The following is a 26,546-nucleotide window of genomic DNA, read 5'->3' on the forward strand; positions in this document are numbered from 1 at the left end:
CTCCCGACCCGAGTGGTAATAAAGCCTGCATTCCCGAGCAAGCCCAGGCGGCCGTGCTCCCGGAGAACTGCACCGCGGAGGGCGGACGGCGGGAACCCTCATCTAACGCGGGTCTCCTCCGAGCTCGGTGTTTCACGGGTGTCACTTCTGCCCTCGAACCAGGGGAGGTCCAGGAAGCACCCAGCCGGGTTCAAAGCGGCGCCCTCTGACACGCCGCCCCCCACGTGCACGGCCGGCAGCCTGCTCCGAGACCCGGCCTGGAGGTCCTCACGCATTGCAGAGGCTCTTGGGCCCCTCAGTTTCCCCGAGACCTTGTTGTTGCCCCCTCTTGGCCTTCCCCGTTCCTGCTGCGCCAAATGCCCTCTCTGCCTCCTGTCCTTGCCTGGGGCCGGGCTCCCCCTCCTTTCACGCTGCCCTGCCACTGATGAGTGGTGAGCGCGTCTCACGCCACCATCCCCTCACTCAGCACCTTCTTCCCCCGGAGTCCCAGTCTCCAAGGGTGCAGGGGCCACACGCGTCTCCTTACCTACGTCACTGCATCCCAGGACTCAGCCTGGTTCAGGATAAGCATCTGATAAACATTGGTTCAGTCAATCAGTCCACGTCCCCGCTTCCTTTATCAGTCGCCAGTGCCCAACGCCTCTGTCTGGGACCCTTCCCTGACCTCTGACCTGATGCCCCTCCCCCTGGGCCCCCGGCCGTCCAGGAGCCGGGTTGCACTTGGTCAGCAGACGCCCGTGGACAGATCGCCTCATTAACTTTTCCTTTGTGAAACACTGTGGACCGATCATAGATCATATCGGGGTTGTCGGCTGTCTTCCGGGCAGGACATCAGTCCCCTGGGGCTGAGACTGTTGCCTTTGGTCCTCTGCCCTCCCCATCCTCCCCCTGCTGCCCCAGGGGCTCGGTCTGGCCACACCCCCGGTGCCCAGGAGCAAGTTCCGAATGGAGGCGGGGAGTGTCTGGCTCAACTGGTTTACACTGGAGCCGCAGGGAGAACGCTCCAGGGCACAGTGGAGCCTCACTGGTTAGAAAACTGAGCACCAAAGGGGCCCCCGGCCCTGCTCACGGGGTGGCATCTGAGGGGACAGCACCAGGTCACAACACAGTAATGCAGCAGGCCTTTCCCTCCCCAAGGGTGTGAGAGTCCCAAAGCTGTCCCTGCCACTGGGATGGTCGCCTGGCCGCTGGGGGCCCCACATCAGCCCCCCAAGCCCTGCTGCCACCCCGGGGACACATCGTTTTTATTTCCCTTCCTGCCTCGTCCTCTGCTTCCCAGAGGAAGACGTGCGGGCCGCGCAGCCACTGGCGCCCGGTTATTAGTGGAGACCCTGTCCCTCGAAACCACAAGGGAAGGGTGACAGTGGCCCATCCCTCTGAGCCTCAGGCTCCTCTGGTGATCACCGGGAAATGAGATGACTTTGTTATGCAAAGTGTCCTGGCCTCCCTGCCCTCACCCTGTGGCTCACCTCCGAGATCCAGGGAGCAAACTGCTCACCCCACCCAGGTGCAGAGGAATCAGCAGATCCCTAGAAAAGCGGAAAAGCTGACCTACTGCATATTCCTAGACCCTCTGAAATCCCCTGAGCGCATGGTTAGAAAACGGGGATTCCCTGGCAGCCACCCAAACCCCCTGCATCCGTGTGGGGCGGGGAGGGGAAACCTGCCTTTCTAACAAACACCTCCAGGGTCTCTGTCCCTGAGGAACTCAGGGTCACTGTCTTGACTGTGATGGGGAGCCGGGAAACCCTGCCGCCAGTCACCGGTGGTGGGACAGGCCGGGGAGACCTGACTTCCGGAGAAATGCCACCTGTTCCGGTCTGTTTGCAAGCAAACAGACATAACCTTGGAGCGGCCATAGAATGGGGGTGACAATTGTATCTTTCCCCAAAAATCACTGAGCGTTAGAGGAGAGTCATCCAGCGTGCCCACCCCCACTGTACCCACGGAAAGACACGGTGCATGTTGGCTGTTGTCCTGGTTGTTCCTGCTCCCATCCAGACCCCGGGGGACTCAGCCTCCAGCAGGAGGAGAACAGAGTGCACCTTGACCCGTGGCCCGTGGCAGAGGCTGAAAGAGGAGCAAAGAAGAACAAGAGACCCAGAGAAGGAGAAGATAATCCTGGGAGGGTGCAGGTGCCGGGGAGGAGGCGTGGGAAGGCCCAGCCTCTGAGCGGACTCTGCGGGGCTGGAGGGATGCGGGCCGGGAAGACAAGGCGAGTCGACCGGAGCCCCAGCCCGCAGCCGGGCACACGAGGCAGCCCGCAGGAGATGAACGGGAAGAGTAAACTGAGGCTGGACCAGCGGCGGGGGCTGTGAACGCAGGCGCTCGTCAGGATTTCCTCCTGGCCAAGGCTCAGAGCCAGATGCCTCCCCGGCCTGTGTTTCCTTCGGCTCACAGAGTCAGTTTGAATCTCATGTTTTAATGAGACGCCATTGATTAGAAATCAGGAAGGATCGCATCACTACTGAGAGTAAGTATCTCTGGGACAGTGGGTTCTGGTTATGGGGGAGCCGGCCCACCGGGCACCATCACACGGTGGGTCCTCAATTTCCCTGCCCCGTCCCTGTAGGGGGCACAGGTTTGACCTCCAGACCCTGGCCTTTGGGGACCCTGAGAGCACAATTAGATCTGTGCTTCAGGAGGTCCAGCTGACGATGATTAATAGAGAGGCTGATGTCACCAGAGACAGTCACTGAGCTCGCACGAGGTAGAGCTCAGCCCTGCAAGCGTCACACACATTAACCCCGTTCGTTCTCACCATGACCTCAGGAGGCTTGTGTGCGGCTACCCCCCGTTTTTCAGAGGAGGACACTGAGGCACAGAGAGGTGAGGTCACTTGCCTAATGCCACACAGCTGGTAAGTGGCAGAGCCCGGTGGTCTGGCTCTGGCACCCGCAGCCCTAGGGGATGGTTTGACCGAGTCTCCCCCGGCCTCTCGTCCAATGAGGGTGTCTGGTCTGGAGGGCAAGAAGATGCCCCACGTCTGCCCCGGCTCTGGGTGTGGTGCCAAGTGTTTTCCCCAGGCTCTCTCAGAATGTCCAGTTCTCTCCGTCAGGAGGGCAGCTGCGCTGAAAGAGCCGGGTCAGGTGGCTTGGCCGAGGTCCTGGCTCGGCCTCCCCTGCTGCTAACTGCAGGCCCCAGCCCCCACAGTGGGGGCCAAGCAGACCCCCCAGCAGAAAGGAAACAGACCCAGGCGGGCCTCCTGCCGCACCTGCGGTGGCACCACCTGTCCCACATTCGCCACGCCCAACCCGCCTGGCTCCGTCAATTTGCAAAAGAGAAAATAAAGCACACACACACACACACACAAATAATAACCAACCCCGCGCGTTTCCTAGCATCGGGTGACTGTTTGGTCAAGAGCTTCCTCCCTCTACATGGGCCAGCTGGACACTCCGAACATCCTCCAGCCACTGCGGCCTCAGGTGGCTGGGCACAAGTTCAGCCACCCAGGCTGACCGCCCCCCGCCCCCCCCACCAGGGAAAGCACTGAAGGATCCTAGGAGGCCAGCGTGGAGATCTGCCAGCTGGGGCTCCGGGGGCCGCCCTCTGCCAGCTCAAAGTCACCTTTGCTTCAACTCCTCCGCGGGCCAGCCAGAGGCGGCCCGGAACCTCCTCCTCTCAGCTCAGCAGGAACAAGGAACCGGCTCCCATTGGGTAATTATTAATCAGATTCTTGAGATTCCTCAGCCCCAGGTTGGCTTGGGAAACATGCTCCCTGGAGGAGGAGGAGGAGCCGAGGCCCAGGACTGGCATTTGGACATGCAGCTGACCGGCAAGGTGGTGCTGTCCGCCGCCGCCCTGCTCCTGCTGACTGCAGCCTACAGGCTGTACAAGTCGAGGCCTGCCCGGGCCCCGCTGTGGGACAGGAACACCAAGGCCAAGGCTGAGGAGGAGGCAGAAGGCTCCAGACAGCCTGAAGTCCAGGAGGCTGCTGCTGGGGCGCCCCGCCGGGGGCTGAGGCGCCGGAAGGGGAGCAAGGAGCCGGGAGCACCATTGTCGGGCTACAGCCGGGACAGTCGGAGGGGCTCCCAAGTCCTGGCAACAGCAGCCTCTTCCAGTGACTCGGAAGCCGAAGGGGCTTGGGAGCCAGGGAGGAAAGGCGCTGGTGAGGATCTGAGCAGGCGGTGCCTGGAGTCTGGCCTGGCACCTCCCCGCTGCAGTGGCCAGGGAGCCGGAACGGCTGCCGGCAGTGAGTCCGAGCTGCCCCGCCGCCCCCAGCAGGGCAGTGAACCCAGAAGCTCCCCGTCTGGCCTGGCTGCAGTGGACGGCAGCGGTGTGGAGGGTGAGCCTGCCCCATGGTGGGAAGGTAGACATCCCAAGCAGCCGGGGGCTGGGGCACAGGGGTCCCCACACCAGCCCTGGACGGCCCACTCAGAAGACGAGAATGACATGAATAAGAGCTGGGTCTTCACTCGTGGGACAGGAGCGAGTGGGGAAGAGGCCGGGGCCCTGCAGGCTGCCTCGGACGTGGGCCTGGCTCTGCAGCAGCAGGAGGGGGCCACCAACTCCTCCTACACCTTCTCGTCGGTGGCCCGGGTTCGAGTCGAGGAGAACTTCATAAGGGAGAAGGCGGCAGGGACGGGGCCCAGGCTGCAGGGCAAGGTGTACGAGTACTACGTGCAATCTACCTCTCAGGCCACCTCCAGAGGCGGGCTGGCCCCTGGGACAGCAGCCCTGGCTGAGGCTCCACCTGCTGTGCCAGGCCCCCTGGGAACAGGGGCCATCCCCAGAGGCCACCAGGATGACAGAGAAGGTGGAGCCAATCCAGGCGCCTCCTCCCAGCCTGTGCTGTCGCCCCCTGTGCAAGGCTTCAGCAGGAAGGAGAGCCTCCTTCAGATCGTGGAGAACCCGGAGCTTCAACTGCAGCTCAACGGCTTTGGGAGCCCTGCTCCATCCTTCCCCGACCGGAGTGCCCCGCCCAGTGGCCCCGCAGCAGCCGGGCGGTCTCCGGAGTCCAGCTCAGCCGGAAGCAGCAGCGGGGAGCCCAACCTACAGCTGGTGGCAGGGACCAATTTCTTCCACTTCCCTCTCACCCCAGGTTCAGCCCCAGAGGTCCACCTGGATCTGGGGAATTGCTACGAGGTGCTGACCTTGGCCAAGCGGCAGAAGCTGGAGGCTTTGAAGGAGGCTGCCTACAAAGTGATGAGTGACAACTACCTCCAGGTCCTGCGCAGCCCAGACATCTATGGGCGCCTGAGCGGGGCGGAGAGGGAGCTGGTCCTTCGGCGACGGCTGCAGGGCCGCAAGCGCCTGGTGGTGGCCGACGTGTGCCCCCAGGAAGACTCTGGCCGCCTCTGTTGCTATGACGATGAGCAGGATGTCTGGCACCCCCTGACCCATCTGCCCCCAGAGGCTGTGTCCCGAGGCTGTGCCATCTGCAGCCTCTTCAACTACGTCTTCGTGGTGTCTGGTTGCCAGGGGGCCGGGGGCCGGCCCTCCAACCGAGTCTTCTGCTACAACCCTCTGACCGAGATCTGGAGCGAGGTGTGCCCGCTGAACCAGGCCCGGCCACACTGCCAGCTGGTGGCCCTGGACGGGCACCTGTACGCCATCGGGGGCGAGTGTCTGAACACGGTCGAGCGCTACGACCCGCGCCTGGACCGCTGGACCTTTGCCCCGCCACTCCCCAACGACACCTTCGCCCTGGCGCACACGGCCACGGCGTGTGCCGGGGACATCTTCGTCACGGGCGGCACGCTGCGCTACCTGCTGCTCCGCTTCTCCACGCAGGAGCAGCGCTGGCAGGTGGGCCCCGCGGCGGGCGGCAAGGACCGCACGGCCGAGATGGTGGCGGTCAGCGGCTTCCTCTACCGCTTCGACCTCAACCGCAGCCTGGGCATCGGCGTGTACCGCTGCAGCGCCAGCGCCCGCCTCTGGTACGAGTGCGCCACGTACCTGACGCCCTACCCCGACGCCTTCCAGTGCGCCGTGGTGGACAACCTCATCTACTGCGTGGGGCGCCGGCGCACTCTCCTCTTCCTGGCTGACCACGTCTCACCCAGGTTTGTGCCCAAGGAGCTGCGGAGCTTCCCCTCCCCGCAGGGCACCCTCCTGCCCACCGTCCTGGCCTTGCCCGGCCCCCACGTGCCTCAGACCAGGGTCTAGCCGCCTTCTGCTGGGCAGCCCCTGCCCGCGGCTCCAGGGCCATTTCTGGGAGATCAGGCGGCCAGGAATTGAGCCCCAGAAGGTGAATCCTAGTCCTGCCTCCTTCACTGGCTGGGGCTCTGAGATGCGTCCCTGCTGCCAGTGGGCTGCAGGGGGCAAGCGGGAAAACAGAACTCAGGACTGGAGTTCCAAGGCCAAGGGCAGCCGCTTCTGCAGGGCTGGCTTCAAGTCTGAATTCTGGGGGGCTCCAGGACCCCAGCAAACTTCAGGGACACAACCTTATGACCACTGTGATTCAGGTGCCAGTTTACTGTCATGACCCCTCAAGCTGACCCCACTGGAGATGGGCCCCTTCCTAAACATCGGCCCTAAGCCTCCACGGCCGAGGTTCCCAGAAGCACTTGGGACACAGAGGGAAACAGTCAAGGGAGGTGGTTCAGGCAGGAGCCCGGGGCCGCCCCAGGGGCCCAGCCAGAGGGACAGAAGGTGGGAGAAGTCACATAGCTGAAGCTGGAGGGCGTTCTTTTCCTTTTCTTTTTCTTTTCTTTTCTTTTCTTTTCTTTTCTTTTCTTTTCTTTTTTCTTTTCTCTTTCCTTCCTTCCTTCCTTCTTTCCTTCCTTCCTTCCTTCCTTCCTTCCTTCCTTCCTTCCTTCCTTCCTTCCTTCTTTTCTTTCTTCAGAGTAAATTAACCAAAGCCCACTTCAGTTCTCCTCATTACCTGGAATGCTAGCATGAGAAACCTCCATTTCTAGCAGCCATTTGACAAGGTACATCTTCTCATAGGGGACTGTTAGGGATATCGTCACTCCTGGGGGAGGCAGGAGAAGGTGGTCCAAGGGCCGCTGTCCCCCTGGGGCCCACTGACCCTCTCTCCCTGTCTCAGAGCTCTTCATGGCACAGCTCCCCCAGGACCCCAGCCTCACACCCCAGGGGTGGGGAACATCCTCCGCCGACCAGGCGACCCTTTCGGGCTGGTGAGAGCCAACGGCGTGGTCTGTCATTCCTGCGCTGTGTTGCCCCCTGGTCAGCACCAGACAGGAGAGGACCAGGGAGGGGCGGGCCCAGGGTGGAGCTGGGGGACTAAAGGTGACGCATCAGGAGGCTGGGTTCTCCTTTGCCATCAGGTTTGGGAACTTCTCCAAGGGAGGAGACCTCCAAACCCAGAAATTCCCCATTGCCCTGGAGGGAAGAAAGAGAGATTGGCCCCATCTCTAACCATGGCCCTGCTCCATCCCTAAGGGAGGGGCTCACACACACAGAGGAACAGTCCAGCTCTTGGCCACGGCCAGGAGCCAGGGGGCAGACACTCCTCCTATGTGACAAGCAGCACGGAGGAAAGACGCAGAGATGGGGTGCACCACACCAGGGCGGACAGTCAGAGATAAGAACGCTATGGACTTCGGCATCCCTCTCTTGGAAATGGGAAGGACAACTCATGCCCTTCTTTGTGGGGACACAAATGAGAGCATCCTGAGAAAGTTCTTCCCAAGTTCCTGGGGGTCCAGGCAGGAGCCGGTGCTCCCCGCAGCTGCTTGGGCTGAGCCAGGGTCGGTCTGAAAGATGCAGGATGGGAACGGAGACCGAGAAGGAAATCGGCCAGGACACAGGGCTCTCCGTGGGCCACAGGGGGCCTGGGGCCCGAGAGGTGAAGCTGCTTAGTTTATTCCTAAACTGGAGGTTGAGAGAGGAAAGTAGCTAAGACTGGTGCCTGGGAAGAGTGGCCCCTTCACCAAGGCTATGCTCAAGGTCAGAGTCAACACTCAGGCATGAACCACCCAGGGACCCCGGAGACTGGGGGCTGCCGCAGTGACATGACTAGGAGGTGGCATCGGCACGGTGGCGCCAGGCTGGGGTTTGCTTGGGACGAGAACCCCATGTGGGAGCTGGGGCAAGTGGAGCCAGATCCAGCCCCAGGGTCAGGTTCAGGGGCAGAGGCAGGGGCAGGTGAGGAGTCCGGTGGAGGACAAGCCCACTGCGTACTTACGGTAGGACAAGGGAAATGGTTCCAGGGACCAGGAGGCAAAGCTCCAGACGCAGTGAGGGCAGCTGTGGTCTCCACGACCACAGGGAGAGCTGGCTTTGGGCCCGGGCTGAGCTGGGAAGGCGTGACACGCTGTCTCTGCCTCCCTGTGGTCCCCCGGCAGACGGCACTAACCGATTGTCACCCCTTTTCCTGTTGAGCCTTTCTTTCTAAGGGCCTCAGACGGGTCTCAGCACAGAGCCCCAGCCCTCGTTGCCCATTAGAGCTGGTGCGTGTCTCATCTCTGGTGCTGGGTGAGGGACGAGCGTGGTCGGGGCCGCTGTGGCAGAGCAGGTGGTCCAGGGACCATGACCGCCACCCAGAGCCCTGGAGGTCAGGGCACGCTGACAGAAAGCTGCAGCCGGGCACCCTGCCTGGTGCTGGAGGCGCTGCAGTGCCCTGCGGGGAGCCCTGCCCTGCAGGCGCGGGTTCTAATGGAGGAAAACAGGCAGTTTTGAAGAAATTAGTACAGTACCTAAGTAAATAGGACCCGTGCTGCGTCAGGGCCGTGGAGACAGAGAAGACAACCCAGTGGGAGAGGGTGAGCAGGCCTTCCCGATAAGATGACACCGAGCAGGGACCTGAATGGGACTCTGGGGAACTGCACAGACCAGGGCCGGCTCAGGGCACGGGAAGCCCGGCTGTGCCACCCGAAGGCCCTTGTCACAAGGGCGGCAGAGTGGAGGTCTGCCCCCAGGAGCCCCAGCTCGGGGTGTGAAGGGGGCAGGAGCCCAGCTGTTCTGCCTGTGAGGTCCGGGAGAGAATCCTGTCCCACCGACATCTGTAAAAGAGGGTCCTCGCCTGGGGACACACGACGTTCCCGGGAGAGAAGCAGCGTTTGCACAAGTTGGGGCGAAAGCCAGAGCAACGACCAGGACAACCGCACAGACGCCACACCTGGACGTGTGGGTGCGTGCCAGCCGGCCCACGTGACCCCATGGGTTCCGGGACTAGGACTTCCACTTGACCTTGTTTTTCAGCCTCGTCTGCCTACCTGGAGCCCTCAGCCTCAGAGTGGCCTCTACGACAAATAAAGCTTCCCCCTGGGTCCTCGGGCCTGCTTGCCCCGTAAGAGGTCTTTCTTCTACAGGGAAAAAAAAAATACCCTGTGTCTGGTTTGCTTTCTGCGTGAGACTAACCATGCCGTTACCAAAAAAAGAAAAACTGGAAAATACAGAAAAAGAAAAAAAATCTCCCCAATTAACCCCCGCCGTGGTGTGCGTCCCTCCGGTCTGGGCTTGACTTTCGCCTGGGTGTGATTGTGCTGAGTATACAACTCAGTCTCTTCCTTTTTTCCACTTAGCTTTTGGAAATAAGCATTTCCCCGTGTTATTACAAGCCCTCGGTAAACAACATTTCAATAGTTGCACAATATTCCATCCAGCGGCTGTGCCATGGTTTATTTAACATTCCCCCCTCCTGGTGGGTCTGTAGATTTGTTTTTTTCTGTCACAAATAAAACGTCCCTTGTTTTCTTATTCCTCTCTGTCTGGGGCCTCTGTCAATATTTACAAGAGAAACCCAGCCTAGGTCTGGTCTGGAATAAGCAGAGTTGTCCAAACAACCCTAGAAGCCACAGCCTTTGCCAGGGGCTAGGCCCGGGCCCCACTCTGATAGGGCACAGGGCTGCCCTTGCAAGCGCCCAGCCTGGACGGCCAGGCTCTCTGGAGGGGCCGCCCCAGGCTTCCCGCCCCGCGGTGCTCCTGGAGCCGGGATGTAAGACAGAGCCCGGGTCTTGCGCAGCCACTGCACGAGAGGCTTTCTACATGTCATCGCGCCGACCCTCCCTACACCCCATGTTACAGGTGGCAAAACTGAGGCTCAGAGAGGACAGGAGACCTAGCCTTCACAGCAAAGTTCAGGGACCCTCCGTTTCCTTAAAAGTGTATTGGAGCCACGCCCACTCTCAACGTGGTAGTCTTTCCATACCCCTCTCGGGGGCACGGGGGCCAGGAAGTTGGCGTCAGCCGTCCCGTGGATGCCCCCAGTGCCTTCTCCACCCACGTCAATCAAGTGTAGTCTATCATTGAACTTGGAACTCAAATCAACTTTTCTGCAACTCTCCTATCCTCATGATCTGCATCTGTAAAATGGGTCTGCCACTGCCAGCCCATCGTGGGTGTCATAAGAACTAAGGGAATATGGGTAAATCACGCAGCCCAAGTTCTGCGCCCAAGTCGGTCTCGGTGTCTTCTGCCAGTGGGAGGTGGGACTGCCCGGGCCAGCTTGCTGGTATCTGAGGTTTAAGCTGCAGGGGCCCATCTGGCTTGACAAGGTCTGGGGTGCGCTCAGGTTACTGATGTTGTAGATCATCCAGGGTTTGAGGCTCTGAGCCTCCAAGCCCCTCAGCTGGGGTGAGAATGGACTGGCTGCTGATGTGAGCCTCAGGCTCAAGGCAGGAAGCGCTTGCCCAGGCCGTCCACAGCGCGGGGGGTTGGGGGGGGTGTCCACGCCGCTTAGAACCGCACCGCAGGAAGCTCAAACAGGTGCAGGGCCTCCTTCCTTTTACAGACTGGGAGGGGGAGCCACTCAGGGCGGCCGGAAGGTGGGGTTAGATGGTTAGAGCTACGGCAGGTGCCCAGCACTGCCGTCCTTGGTCACCCTTCCCTGGGAGGACCTGGTGGCCCCAGGGTGGCCCGGGAGTCCCCTGAGGCTGCAGCTGGGAGGAGCCCCCCGGGAAGCCGGGAGGCTATGGCAGAGGGAGGGGGGTGACACACAAAGGGAGGAGGTGCGTTCAGGGAGAGGAGACTTTGGGGGATGCGGAGGTTTCACCAGGAGCCGGAGGAAAGGCCAGCCGGCCTGCAGGAGCGTTTCTGCAAACAGCTCCCAGCCTCCGTTTTTTGAAAAGTGGGACGTGGGACAAAATCAAACAAAAAATGAAAAAGGGTGGCGTCTGGGTTGCCTTCCTGTCTGCGGGGAGGAAGGGGAGACTCGGGTCCTGTGCCCGGAATAAGAACCCCGGCGGCGCCTGCACCGGGCTCCGGGCAGGTCGAATCCTCCCGGAGACACGCTGTCCGGAAGCGGTCACTCTCACCGCAGAGGGGAGGGAACGAAGACATTCCACAAAAAATAAAAATTGCTATTTCATACCTATTGTTCCAGCGACTTTTCTATTTATTTACTTTTTTAAAAAATTTTATTTATTTATTTATTTTTAGAGAAAGAAGGGGGAGAGAGAGAGAGAGAGAGAGAGAGACAGAGAGAAACATCAATGTGCGGTTGCTGGGGGCCATGGCCTGCAACCCAGGCATGTGCCCTGACTGGGAATCGAACCTGCGATTCCTGGTTCACAGCCCGAACTCAATCCACTGAGCTACGCCAGCCAGGGTGAGACCATTTTATTATTAAAGAACTAGAAGGGACACATGTCATCTCTGTCATACCTTTGTTGAGCCGTCCCGATGTTAACGAGAGCTCTACTCGTATGACGACATTTTACCCTCCAAACGACCACAGCACGTGGCACAACTAGCCCAACTCCCCCCTTCCCCTCAGCTTCTCCACCCCTTGAATGCGGCTGTGGGACCTGCTTTAAAAAGCTGGGGCGTGGGGTGGACTCTCTTGTGGCTGTTAGAGACCTCGAGACAGTCACCATGCGCACAAGACGGGCTGGCCTGCGGGGTGATGAGTGACACGTGGCCCAGGTGCCCATGACGCTCCCCAGCGCGCGTCCCCACCCAGAGTCTCCCAGCCATCACCATCGTCCCATTTTGCAGATGAAGCAGTGAAGGCTCAGAGCGCTCTCACAGCCGTGACGTGAGTACGCATCCTTCAAGGCCTTGAAAATGTGGCCTCAGCTCCCCCCCACTGACACCCCCACTCCTGACCGGGCGCCCCACACTGCACACGAGACTCCTTCACCTGTCACTCCGCAGCCTCTGCTTATAGGTCTGCTGTCCCCGGTGAGTTCCCTGTGAACACCAAGGGTGTCTTGTCTGCCTCTGTCCTGGGAGCCAGCACAGAGAGGCCACAGGGTGTGGCTCAGAGGAAGCCACAGCCACGCTGTGTCCTTGTTTGGAATGTGCCATCGGGCACCGTGACCGGGTGTTGGCACTACCCAGTGGGCCTGCCTTCCTGTGTCCAAGCGAGGCGGTTCCCTGCCTTCTGCTCTTTCCTCAAACAGCCCCTCTTCCCTCTGGCACACGATAACGGGGCGCAGAGCCCCCCAGTTCTTACAGTGCCGAGCGCAACTGCTCTGATGAAACTGTCGGCACTCTCTTGCACTAACCAAGAGCCCTACCCACTGCCCACGCAAGGACCAGGCTGGCTCAGCCCGGGAGGAGCCCCCCAAGGAGCCCGACTGGCAGGGGTTGGTGGACAGACACCCAGGCTCCCTCCGCCCTCAGTGGACCACTCAGGCTCCCTGGGTAACCTCCCTTTAACCAAGCTCCTGTGTGCTCTCCTGGTCAGTCCTCCCCCTGCACCTCCGTCCTTCGTGAGACAGGCGAGGAGTCGCTCCTCCTTGTCCCGTAAGCCCACGCCCTCTTAGGCTCCTTAGGGCTTCACCCTAGGGACGCTCCTGGCCCAGCACCAGCCAAGCCCCCTGTCTCCTGGGCAGTTAAAAGCAGATTCGAACAGGCTCTGGACTCTCCCCATCATGAAAGAAGAGCTTTCTCACGATCGCTGATAAAGAAGAGCCGCGAATGCACTTCAGCAGGTTTGAAATATTATCCAAATATGATGCAGCTCTCTTTGTTACGAGTGTCCCAGCGACGGGGTGCCCTTGTGCTCTCGAAAAGAGTTCGTCTGAGCCTCTGAAGCTCTGTGGCTGTTCCCCCTGCGAGCACGTTTAGGCTATCCAGTTCGGCCATCTTTACTTTGTAGAAACTATGAGGGTTAGCTTAACGTGGCCTCAATTTGAATCGTAACACATCTTGAGTAGACTCTTAAAAAAAAATAAAAGCCTCTTGTTACAGAAGGCTTCCCATCTGATCTGGAGGAGCCACAATGTTGGGTTGTACCGAGGAGCATTGAAACCCACGCCTGGCATCTCTCGGCCACTCGGTCTCATTCCCAAACCTGGTCTCTCCCCGCCCCACCCCCACGCCGGACCACACAGCAGGGGTGGAGGGGGGTGGGGGGAGGGGGATGGCAAATTTGGAAAATACCAGCCTCGGGAAAACCCTGGGAAGTGATGTTTTTCACACAAGTTGCCTTGTCTCTCTGAAACGTATTTTTATCATGGCAAATATACCTCACAATGTTCACCATTGTAACCACTTTAAAGTGTGCCATTCAGTGGCCTTGAGAACGTTCACCAGGCTGCGCGTCTGTTTCATCTGATTACAAAAGATACACAAACACGTATTGTCAAACGCAGAATTGGAAAAGTACAGGGAAGTCCAAAGAAGACAGTAGAAATCACCCCTACTCAGGAATAATCGGTTATTATTTTGACTTCTTTATTTCCAGTCTCTTGTTTCCAGTCTCTTATTTGTTATCCATAATTTTTAAAATAATAAGTGGGGCCCCGGCCAGTGTGGCTCAGTTCGCTGGGCATCATCCCGCAGAGAGAAAGTTCTCTGGTTTGGTCCCCGGTCGGGACCCGTGCCTGGGGTGCGGGTTCAGTCCCCAGCTGACTGATGCTTCTCTGCCTCTCTTTCTCCCTCCTCTAAAAAATAAATACATAAATTTTAAAAGTAAAAATTGGGGTCTTACGGTGAACTTGCAGTATAACTGACCTTTCCTTCTATCAAGAAGACTATGACAGTTTTGAGTTTGAAAAAAAATACACCACCGGGTTTCTTTTTATTGTGGTAAAATGCACACAAGGGAAGATGTACCATTTTCACTAATTTAAAGTGTGCAGCTCAGAGGGTAGTAAGTGCATTCGTATTGTGTCCCTCCCGCCCCCCCGCCACCTCCGTCTCCCCAGCGAGCTCACCACCATCCCAAGGAGAAGCCGGTGCCCACTGAACAGGAGCCAGCTCCCTCTGCCATCCCCCACCAGCCCCTGGTGAGCAGAAGTTTTCTCTAACTCTGGAAGGCACCCTTCACAAGTATAAAGAAGTTCTCTGTGCCTTCAGCACAGATCATTGGGAATGTGCCTTAAGCACAAAGACACGGTGGTTTTCATTCATTTTGGAAAGTTCCGCAAACAATGCAGTACCCAGCTCCGCGGGATGCTTTGGGGCAAAACAATCAATAGCTCCTTTCTCAAAGACCCTCCCGGCCCCTCCTCCCCACCACACCAGGGGGAAAGACAAAGGGAAAAACACTCTCTCTGTTCTCCACAACCTCCTCCATCATCACTCCGAACTAATTACTTCTGGAGCTTTAACCACAATACAGTTTGGAAAAGGCAGAGGCGCGAAACCTGTTAATGACTGTGTTGTGTGGCGGGCCCTAATTACTCAGCGATGAGCACGTGAGCAGTGTGGGAGTGAGTCACTGTGATTACACAGCAATAACCTCTGCGGAGGTGTGCCCACACCCAGGACAGCAGCGGCTGAGGTTAAGGAGCCTCGGGGTGCAGTGCACAGGGGATGAGCCAAAGAAGGCGTCTGGAGGGTTGAGACCAGGGCTCCGGCAATAAAAGGAAAGGTTGCCTTTCCTGGGGGACAGGGTGTGATGAGGCTAGTAAGTCAGCACAGTTTGACAGAGGCAAGTCCCCCCTCCTCCCCTCCAACGTTTATAAGCTCCTACGCCCTGCAAGGTGCCAGGGTTGGGGTTGTGAACAGGTCAGCACCATCTCCCGGCGAAGCCAGGAGTGCACCAGGAACTCGGTGCAGGAAGCAAATGCACTGTGACACAGAGAGTCAGGAGGGACATACCTCATCGTTCTCCAGGAGGCCTCTTGGAGGAGGTGACATTTTAGCTGTGACATGAAAAATGAGAAGGACTTGGCTTGAAGGGAGAGAGGAAGAACATTCTGGAAGGGGTGGGGAAGCCAAGAGCAAGGGCCCTGTGCCTACCCCAGAGGCCAGTGTGGCCCGAGAGGCAGTGGGAGGCCAAGGCCAGCCAGGTCACAGAGGGCAGTGTCACAGTGTCCATTGCCAGCCACACTGAGAAGCTTCGGTTTTACCGTCAGCTCGATGGGAAGCGCCCAAAGGACGTTTTGCTTTGTTTGTTAATAAGCTGTGTAACAGAAAAGTTGCAGGGATTGTGCAGCGAGATCCCATATACCCGTACCCCGTCCCCCTGTTATTAACACCTGATATTAGTAGGGCACCTGTGTACATTGTCGCAAGTGAGGACCCAACACTGATACACTCTCACTCATTAAAGTCCATGCTTTATTCAGATTTCCTAAAAGTTTACCCAATGTCCCTTTTCTGTCCCCAGATTCCGTCCAAGGTACTTTCCTTTTACAGATCACGTCCCGAGGCTCCTCCTTCCTCTCGGTGGGGACGGTTTCCAGACTCCCCTTGTTGCTGACGGCAGGAAGACTGGTCGGCTGTCTTGCAGACTGACCTGCAGCGTGCCTTTTGCCCGACGCTTTTTTCACGGGTTATAGGTCACTCGCCTGGGATGATGGAAGGAAGTTCATGGAGGCAAAGGGCCATTCGAGCACATCCCATCCTATCAAGGGTACGCGCTGTCAACAGGACTTGTAACTGTTGACTTTGACCTTGATGGCTGGCTGAGTTAGCATTTGTCAGGCTCCTCTGCTACAAAGTTGCTCTGTTTTTGCTGTCCCCGTACCCCACCGTTCAGAAGGCGTCACTGTGCGGTGCACACTCAGGGGCGGGAAGCCAGCTTCGCCTCTCTGGGGAGGGGGGACTAGCTCCATAAATTATTTGGAACTCTTCTGTCCGGGAGATTGGTCTCTTCCCCATTTATTTACCTGTGCCATTCTGTGTCTATATCAGTGTGGTCCCATAGATATTAACTTTGTTCTCTGGGTCACATTCCGATTCCACATGGTGTATGTTGTTGCCCAGAGCATTCCCGCTTTGGCTACTGAGAGCATCTTCAGTTGACTCCTGGGCCCCTTCGATGTGCCCCCCTCACTGCGTGTCCCGAGCGTTTCCTTATTTCCCGGCACCCGCATGTTCCCAGCCCCGTCCTAGAACCCAGCATTCCTCCAAGGAGCCCTAGTTCCTTCCATTACAGAAGGGGGTTAGGAACCCAGGTTGGACCCCGGGTCTTCAGAGGTTTCGAAGCACACAGGTGGCGTTACTGGATTTTCATTTTCAATGTGTCCCTCTGAACGGGCTGGTGGTGGGTGGCCAGAGGGGAAATGGAGACACCAGTGAGGAGGGGGCTGGGTCCTGTCGGTGAGAGGTGTGGGAACCCCCCACCCCCGGGCCCTCAGAATGAATGCGCAGATTGCTTTAGAGATGGCTGATAGTATCGGGTGCGGAGAGAAGCCTTCTCAGAGCTTCCTTTATTTCACTAAAAGCCGAAACTTCTGGGAGTGAAACTTCCCCATCTATGGGAGTTTTACGGCGTGAAAGGATGGAAGAGGCCACCCGCACCTGCATAAACAAACATCATCACAAATTTCCTTATCTCCCGTTTGTTCCCCTAGAAACCCATTTGTTCCTCCCATAAAAGCCTCTCGTCTCTTTTCCTTTCCCCAACTTCAGCCATTTAGCCAGCTACTTCTTTTGTGAGCTCCCATATGAATAAATTTTGTGGGGTTTTTTTTCCCTGCCTGTTAATCTACCTTTTGTCGGTTGAGTTTGCAGGCTCCCAGGCACGGAGACAAGGGGTTCTCCTCCCGCTCTCGTCCCCTCCCCCCAGAGACAATAGCCTGAACTACACAAGGACACAAGGTCACCTACAGACAAGTCCTTGCAATGGCACTGTGCCCACTCGATTGTCCCTGCGCCCAGGTCTCCTCGGACCCCTGCCCGGCCCACCTCTACCCCCACCCCCTCTGGTACACTGCCTTTCTTTTCACTGTCCTGAATTGATTGCTTACAGCTAGGAACCCTAGCCGATAGAGTTTGACAATGTCACCCTTGACCTCTACAGGGCACTCCTAGGAGAGAGGGTCGGGGCCCCCAGCTCTCACCCAGAGCCCACCGCTTGGGCAGTGCTCGAGAAGCGCTCATTGGGCCAGACGGGAGCCATTCGATGAACACGACAGTTGGCTGCCCGGTGGAGCACCACCCACGGGGCTGCGGGGGGCACCTTGTAACCCACTTAAGAAAATAAACTGTTTGCAAGTTCTCTCCCCACACTCATGTGCAGGGAAACAATTAGTGTGCTAATTAAAACGGAGTCGTATCTGTTCATTCAAGTAAGCCCAGCGGGACCTCCAGTTGGCAAGGTTTTGTTGGCACCGAGTTCAAGGTTCTCTGGTAGCAGGAAAAAAAAAGTCATTTTCCTTTCTCGTCACGAATGTTCAACAACTCGGGCGACTGCTGACTCCGGCTGGCCCTCCGACCGCTGGGTTCTCGGGAGCCAGGCTGGCAGGTGCGTGTCGATCGACACCCCTATCCCAACGCAGACGCGTGAGAAATTGTCACCCTTCTCCAGGCCCGGCCTGGCCGGAGTGTGTCTGGGTCCATAAAGGAAGAGTTTGTTGCTCAAATTAATAGTATAAACAAGATTTCAGAAGGGAAGGTTTAACCTGCTTATGAAAACACACTGTTTTCCAGCAATTAGTACCGTTTGTACACAACGGATGAGCTAATTGCAGATAAGCCTTGTTTCTGCTTCGAGGAGGGATCCAGCAGGACCAGCGCTTGGCAATACTTCGCCGGCAGTGACTTAGTGTAGCCAGCATCCCCACATGCTCCGGGAAGCAATAATACAGCAATTCACCGAAAGCAATCCCCTATATTCTGATTTCTGAGTAATTCTCTGTAATTCTCACTAGGCCTTCATGTCAGCACCCACGAAATGGGGGTGACACTTATTTCATAGGGTTGTTGCGAGGAGTTCATGAGTGCGTTTATGCCCGTACATGGCAGCTAAATCCACTCTGGTCTTCTCCCAGATTTGGTTAAAAGAGGAGACAAATTCTGGGCTCAGCAGCTGCTGGGGACGCCCAGGCACCCCGCCGACTGCTGCTGTGGCAGCCGCTGACTCGCACCCGGTATTCACGGGAGTGAGATCCGCACCAGCCCGCCGTGAGTGCCCTGTGAAAGCTGGCGTACCTGTGGCACGCCGAACCTCCCGTGCGAGCCCTCGGGTCGTCCCCGTCCTGTGCGAGCAACGTCTATTTGTTGGCTTCTTCCACATTCAATCTAAATCAACTTCTCCTTTTTATAGCTGCCCAGAATGAAAGTAACAAGGCCTGTTTTCTTGTCTTTGAAATGGGGGGGCGGGAGGGTGGAGGCGGGACGAGAGGGAGATTAGAGTGAACCACCAGTAGACTGTTGCAAGACGGACTTTGGCACTGCCAGACAAGGCATTCCGGATCAGCAGACCCGGTCTCGTGCCTCCCGCCATTGCCTTGTGCTGGGCCAAGCTGCATGGATCCCCGATCCGAACATTCTGCCAGAAGATAGATCACAGATAAGCCAGGCGGTGAGAGACAAATACCACATGATCTCACCTTTAACAGGAATCGAATCACCAAAACAAACACACAAGCAAAATATAACCAAAGACACTGACATGGAGAACAGGCTGACAGTGACCAGAGAGGAGAGGGGAGGGAATTTCAGGGGAAGGGGGGAAGGGTTTGAAGGAAGAAGAGTAAAGGACACACAGACAATAACAAGGGAGGGGGTGGAGATGGGAGGGAGTGGGGAGGACTGGGAGGGGTGGGCCGGGATGGGGGTAAAGGGCAGACAACTGTACTTGAACAACCATTAAAATAAAAAAATAAAAATAAAACCAAGAAAATCTACAAAAAAAAAGAAGAAGAAGAAGATAGATCACAAGTGAAGTCTCAGGCAGATGAGGATACTATGGACCTGGATCCTTCAAACTGCTAACTCCTAAAATAATCAGTACAGTACAGGCTGAGTCAGAGGGACTCGGGTTCAAATCTTGATTCCCCCACCCACCAGCTCAGTGCCCCTCGTAAGGTCCCCGTGAGATTAAATAAGACAGTGGGTGTGAAGCTCTCAGCACGGTGTCTGCCTCATAAAAAAAAAAATACTTCATTTAGCTGTTGGAGAACTGGGAACGCCCAGGCCACACCCGTCGTCAGGCTGCAGGCCCCACAGCCAGTGTGCCCACGCGCCTGTCATCAGGTGAAACCCCACCAGGACCTTCCGTCTTCTGCCTCTCTCAGCGCAGTTTGTACAGTCGGACAAATAAAACTCCGGTTTCTCTTGGGCACCCGGCAGCTGACGCGGTTCCAGCACGGACTCCGCAACGTGAGACGCTTTGTCTGATCAAGTGAAAGAAGGAAACTCATCTGGCTGACTGGTCTGTTGGCTGCTTTCTGCAAGCAACTCTCGCAAACAAGGAGAGGGGAAAAAATCTATATTTGAACTGACTTCTATAGAGTGCAGCCAGCCGGGACGCTGGCCAAATTTTCTAGGCTAAAAATGAGAAAGGATTCTTTTTTTTCTCTTGTCTGCAGGAAACTGTGGGGCTTCGGGCCTGTGAGTTTCATAGGGGTGGCGGCCTGGATCCCACACTCTGTTGGGGTGCAGGAGTCTCGGCCACCGTTCCAGATCTTTTGCTCGATGCCGTTAACATGATGTTGTCTGTAAATGATTATTTATTGTATGTTTCCTGCTGAGACGACCATTTCACATGACAAGTGCCCCTCACCATTGGCTGGTCTGGTTTTGTCGTATGTCTCTCCTTCTCCGAGACAGGCAGATGATCAAGAAGCTAAATACTATGGGGTTATGGTGGATTCATAGTTCCCCCCAAAAGCAAAATGTGGGCAACTGGTTTCTCCTTGTGGCCTTGGTCACACCTAGAATAAGAAAGAGTTTTGAAAGTTAGAGATGGAAGGGTGAAAAGGGAGTACTACCCACCCTCCTGTTGGCCGGGACGTGTCGTGGGTGGTCAAGGAATCGGTCTACAGATAAGCCTCTCTGCCCTTTGATTGGCCGGCTCCCCACCCGGACACGTTGGGGCTGGGATTGGAACCACTGTGTGACCGAGGTATGGTTGCGCCTGGCAAAAGGCGAATGCTTCTCTGCTGAGAGGTCGTATCAGGAAGTCCAGAAAATTATGGACAGAAGTAAGTCACACTTATTTCTCTATGCGCTATGCCCTCCCCTCAGTTTGTAGAGAATTTGGTAAGCAAGACCCTCTCAAAATCGTGTACCTGAAAACTTTGAATGTGGCTCCCAGACTCAGAACCCTGCTTAAGCACTGAGTTAAGGAACCTGCAAACAGTTTGTGCCCTTACAAAAATCAATAGCAGGCCCCTGCCTTTGGTCCATGCCATTGGAGCAAAATGACGCAAATTCAATTCCACGCATCCTGCCTAAGAGCCTCTGACTGCTAGGGCTGGGTGCGTGGCGTGTATGTGCACGCACGTGCTTGGTAGCACGAGAAGTGCAGGAACGATAAATAGAATACAGTGATGGCCCTCCAAAACTTACCACTGGAGCCTGCCGGTGTCTTTAAGATCCTCGAGGCCAAGACAACCAACAAATCCACACCACCTTCCTCTCTGGCAACCACAGAGGACCACCTTATGGAAGCACAGGCAGGAGGGAGGAAAAAGTACACGTAGTTTTGGGGACTGTTGGAGATGTCATCCACTCTCCCTCCACCTCCTCCTCTACCACTTTCCCATGTCACTGGGGTAACCAACACATCGCTCACAACTCCCACCGGGTGCAGCAGCCAGGCAGCCGGAAGGTCAACGCTAATGAAAGATGCTATCTGGAAAACAAATGCCAAGCCAAGCTGACATAATTAGCTGTATTTGTGGTCCTTGAGGTTTGGCAAGTGAGGATAGGGTGGGAAGAGAGTTGGGGAAGGGGGGCATGCTCTTCCGAAGCTTCTGGAACAAAGAGAGCAATTTGGATGGTCTCCAGTTCGTGAGAGCAACTTTCCAAGCGGCTATCTAATTAGCGCCTGCCCAGATACCAAGAGATGACTGCACACAGCAAATAAACAGGGACGCCTGGCTGCCCCTTAGCTCCAGCCCATGGACTTTCGGGATGTCGAAAGCTTCACATTCATCCTTCATTGCCACTATTCCAATGCTAGAGGGTGTTCCCCCCCTCCTCCAAAAAAAAGTGCCATTTGCATCACGGCTTAATAATGGTGTTGACATCCCAAATGCCCCCAGAGCCACTTAAGAAGAGTCATTAGTTCTCTGAAGTGGGTGGGGAAACGAGAAACATATATATGGTAACAAATGTCCTTTCTATCTAGTTTTTCACTTCCCCGTGAGCCAAATTTACTTCTGCATGATCTTAGGCAAGGAGATTAACCTGAACTAGCCTTGATGTCCTCATCTGTAAAGGAGGGTTAGTAACACACACACATCCTGAAGGACTGTGGTGGGAACCTATGACGAGGGTGTAGCATGGTAGAAGCTCAAGAAATGGTATGTGATGATGGTGACAGTGACAACGACAAGGACGATGCTCCTGCTGAGGATAACGAAGATGACGATGGTGATGGTGATAATAGATGTACTTCCCTCTCAGTGGTTTGTTTCTGAGAGCAGGGAGAACTCAACAATACAACACAAAGAGGGGCTGCTGGTTGATGAGCTCATGCCCTGGTGTTCATGGTACAATGAGGCATGATAATGATAATTACCATGTGCAGAGAATACGTTTTCAAAGCGCTTTCACATGTGTTACCTTATTTGCACCAGCCTACTGCTCTGTGAAGCTACTCTCATTTTCTGAAGTTTGCAGTTGAAAATGAAATGAGACTCAAAAAAATTAAGAATCTTGACTAAGCTCCCGTAACTGGTAACTAAAGTAACTAGGTCTTGAACTTGAGCCATGAGACCACAAATCTGATGTTCTTCCTGTGATGCACGTTGTTGCCTTCCAAGCATTCCAGGGAGTGCAGGAAGAAGCTGCAGACGTTGGCTGAGGTGGTCCCGGCACACGGAACTTATCCAAAGGGAGCTGGGAGACGAGACCTGGGACAGCAAGAGCGGACCTCCATGGCCATCGACATCGAATGCCCACTGCTTCAGCCTACAGGACAGACGGGATGTTGATATGAACTCAGTGACAAGCCAGAATTCTACAGTGCATTTAAAGGAGTTGTGTTTGTTGTCCTTGCTGCGCTAACACGCTACTCTGAAAGTTAGTGGCTCGAGATAACAGCCATTTTCTTTTCTCTTACAGTTCTGGAAGTTGAGCGGCCATGGGTAGCTCTTCTGCTCTGTGCAATGTCACCTGGGCTGCAGTTGTCTGAGGGGAACTAAGTAGAAATGTCAAACAAAAATGGCTCACTCTTATGCCTGGCTGAGCTCTCAGCTGGAGAGCCTCCGTTCTCCTCCACGTGGCGTTTCCACGTGACATGGGCTTCCCACAGCTGGGCAGCTGGGTTCTGAAAGGGAGGATCTGAAGGGTTAGCACTACTAAGAGAGGAAAGAAAAGCTTCCAGTGCTCTTAAAACTCAAAATTCCCAGAACATTATGTCTGCTATATTCTATTGATCAGAGCAGTCACAGACAGGGTCAGCCCACGTTTAAAGAGAAAGGAAATAGGCTCTATCTCACAATGTGGGAAGAGATGTGTGTATGGGGTGGCGGGGGGGGGAGTAGAGGGAGGGATTGATGATGGCCGTCTTTGAGACTAGAAGCTGCATTGTATCATTTTCAAGCACGAATTACACTGAACTTGGGTTTATGTAGTATTATCTTGTTAGAGTAATAAAAATAGTAATAGCTGCAACATATTAAGAGGATGTTATAACTAGGTGATTTACATATCTATTCTCATCATAGGTAGGGATTACAGAGATTAAGGATTTGTCCAAGGCGTCACACTCAGACACAAGAAAAAGTGCCATCTCTGCCTGGGTGTCCTTTCTAGAAGACAGAAAACTTTTCCTAGCAGCCTCCTTCCTCTGCCAGCAGATTTTCTCTTAGTCTTTCTTGGCCAAGATGGCATTGTATATTCATTTCTAAGCAAGTCACTAGTGAGGAGACTGAGGTTATTATGAATGGGTTCTTAACATCTCCCACATTCTCTAAGACCCACCCACCCCCCTTCCTTGACAATATCCCACAATGGGGTGTTAGAAAGGTAATGCACCCAGCTTGGGTTTTTGAGGCCAGACTAACCCTGATACAGAAATTTGACAAGAATAGTAAAAAAGATTTTGAAACCATCCTCATACCTATGAGCATGAATGCAAACATTCTAAATAAAATATTGGCAAATGGAATCCAGCAGTATGTCTAAAATTGCAACACGCCATGACTAAGTAGACTTTATCCCTGGAATGTAAAGATAATAATAATAGCTGACCTTCATCAGGGGTTCACTACGTGCCAGACACAGTTCTAAATTCCTTTTTAATATTTAGAACTAATGAGAATATACTCTTATGTTCTCAATTTTGAAAATGAAGAAATTGAAATACAGAGAAGAGATGTAAAATAACTTGCCCTTGAACTCAGCTAGGTACTTCCACATCAGAAAATCTATCAAGTAATTTATCACAGTAACAATTTAAGAAGAATAATCATTTTCTCATCCCAACAGATGCAGAAAATCATCTGAAAAAATTTAAAACTCATTTATGATTTTTAAAAAAAATTATAGTTCTTACCTCTGAGAGTCTACTCCTCTGGTTTTAAAAGCAATAAAAGCACTAGCAAAAAAATTATCCAAATCAACTTTTTCAGAACCGTAAAGTAACCAAAAGCTAACAAGAATCCAATGATCATTTATTCACAAAAAAGAGCTGAATGTTGGAAAGATCAGTGAGGTTCATGTTGTTTTAACTTTCTCTATTTACATTCTTTAATTTCTAGCTCCATGACCTTGAAAATCAGCAGTCACTGACCACTAGTAGCCATGTAAACCTGTCACTAGAAGGGCCACTATGGGCTGGGGCTCCTCATAAAGGTCCACCCCAAGAGAAGTGTCACTGTTTGACTTGTCTTGAACCTCCCTGCAAAAGCCCTATTTGCAAGATTTATCATTATTTGACCTAACTCGGGGCCTGCTCAGTGGATAAATCCCTAAACCAGAGCATTTACCAAAAAAAAGTAGCACTTTTTTCCAAAGATGTATTTATTTGTTTTTTTTTTAGAGAAATGGGAAGGGAGGGAGAAAGAGAAGGAGAGAAACAATGTGTGGTTGCCTCTCACACATCCCCCACTGGGGGCCTGGCCCACAACCCAGGCATGTACCCTGGCTGGGAATTGAACTGACAACCCTTTGGTTTGAAGGCCTGTGCTCAGTCCACTGAGATATACCATCTGGGGCAAGAGTGGCAATTTTAGTTTTTCATATCACAGCTGCCTAAGGTGGTGACACCAAATGAGGCAAATAAGAGCCTGGCCAAAAAATATTAAAATAAAAATCTGAGGAATGGGATGCCCATAAGGGGCTTTGAAAACCTCTAACATATTCCTGAGAATCTAGAATACCACACATACGTATGGCTGTGCACGGGCCCAGGGGACAAAAACAGAGAAGGTCCTAATCTCTCACCTCTGGGTGACCTTGAGACCCTGAATAAGCAGAAAGTGAAGGCTAAAGCAGAGTTGTAAACTGCTGGAACACTAAAGACACACAAAGAGTCCTTTGGCCAAGGGTAGACGATTTATCGTTTCAAGGCAATTAAGATAATCTCTGTCCAGCCATTAGCTGACCAATAAGCTAAATAAGCAGAGACTTCAGTGGCTATACATAACAGCAAACAAATTACATAATCAGTCCAAAAACATCACTAAACAAACAAACAATGAGAGGGTGGGAACAGCAATGACAATGAACCCTGGGGACAAGGAGAAATCTGATTTCCAGAGTTCCACATTATGTTATTTTAAATGTTTAGTATTCAAAAAAAATTTCAAAACATGCAAAGAAACAGGAAAGTATGACCCATACACAAGGGGGGAAATCAATAAAACTGTTCCTAAAGATACCTAGATGTTGGACTTACTTAAAAAAGCACTTAAATCAGCTATTATAAATATGTTCAAAGAAGTAAATAAAATCATGTCCAAAGAATTAAAGGAAAGTGTGAGAACAAGGTATCATGAAACAAAATATCAAAAGAGATATAAATTATAAAAACAACAGAGTAGGTAATAAGGAGTTGAAAATTATAACTGAAAAAAAATTTACCAGAAGGGCTCAGCACCAGATTTGTATTGACATAAGGAAGGACCAGCAAACTTGAAGACAGGTCAATTAAAATGATCCTGTCTGAGAAACAGACATCAGAAAGACTGAAGATAAATGACCAAGGTGGCAGAGATCTATGGGACACCATCAATCCTGCAAACATATGAGTAATAGAAGCCCCAGAAAGAGAGGAGAGATAAAAGAGAAAGAATATTTTAAAAACATCTAAATACTTAAAGATAATTTAAGTAAATAATGACAGAAAACTTCTCAAATTTGTTTTTAAAAAAGTTATCTACATGTATAAGGAGCCCATAAACTCTAAATATGTTAAACACAAAAAGATCCACACCAATACATATCATACCCAAAGTTTCAAAAGACAAAGAGCAAATCTTGAAAGCAATAAGAAGGAAGCAACTATTTACATAAAGGGGATCCTCAATGAGATTAACAGCTGATTTCTCATCAGGAACCATACAGGCCACAAAGCAATGAGGTGACGTATTTAAAATACAGACAGAAAAAGACTGCCAACCAAGAATTCTATGTTCAGGAAAACTATCTTTCAAAAATTAAGGAACATTAAAGCATCTGCAGATGAATTAAAACATAGAATTTGTCACTAACAGACTAAAGAAATACTAACGAGAGCCCTTCAGGCTAAAATGAAAGGATACTAGACAGTAACTCAAATCCATGTGAAGAAACAAAGAGGACTGGTAAAGGTAACTGCATAAGTAAACATAAAAATGGTATAAATATATTCTTGGTAAGTCTCTTCTGATTTAAAACCCAGCTACATAAAGCAATAGTTATAAACTGTGTTGAAGATATTATAATGTGTAAAGATGTAATCTACATGACAATAATAGCACAAAGGAGAGAATGGATATCTTGGTGCCAAATTTTTGCATGCTATCTAAATTAAGTTATTAACCTGAACTATATTGTCTTAATTTAAGACAAACCCAAAGGTCACAGGTTTGATTCCCAGTCACAGCACCTGCCTGGGTTGCAGGCCAGTGTTTCTCTCCCTCTCTTTCTCCATCGCTCCCTGTCCCTCTAAAAATAAATAATTAACATCTTTTAGAAAAAGATGTTAGTGGTAATACCCAGGGAAACTATTCAGAAAATAACTTTTAAAATATACAATAAAAGATTATTTCCCTTGCCTAAGGAGATATATCAGAAAAAGTATTGCTATTAGCAATGTCTGAGATCTTACTGCCTATGTTTTCTTCTAGGAATTTTATGGCTTTGGGTCTAACATTGAAGTCTTTAATCCACTTTGAGTTTATTCTTGTGTGTGG

At 53.4% G+C, this 26,546-nt stretch overlaps 1 protein-coding gene across 1 annotated transcript; it reads left to right on the forward strand.

The window, feature by feature from the left end:
* The first annotated feature begins 3,714 nt into the window (after positions 1 to 3,714).
* On the forward strand, positions 3,715 to 9,609 carry KLHDC7A (kelch domain containing 7A). The gene has a single exon (XM_045859686.1). It carries the CDS (start codon positions 3,715 to 3,717, stop codon positions 6,109 to 6,111), a length of 2,397 nt encoding a protein of 798 aa, XP_045715642.1. The 3' UTR covers positions 6,112 to 9,609.
* Positions 9,610 to 26,546: the final 16,937 nt, after the last annotated feature.

This window comes from Phyllostomus hastatus, unplaced genomic scaffold (genome assembly GCF_019186645.2).
Source record: "Phyllostomus hastatus isolate PE091 unplaced genomic scaffold, TTU_PhHast_1.1 phas_scaffold_182, whole genome shotgun sequence".
Lineage (NCBI taxonomy): Eukaryota > Metazoa > Chordata > Mammalia > Chiroptera > Phyllostomidae > Phyllostomus > Phyllostomus hastatus.

Bases quoted from the DNA above. Each gene is read 5' to 3' on its own strand.
- KLHDC7A (XM_045859686.1), top strand. From the start codon at position 3,715: ATGCTCCCTGGAGGAGGAGGAGGAGCCGAGGCCCAGGACTGGCATTTG.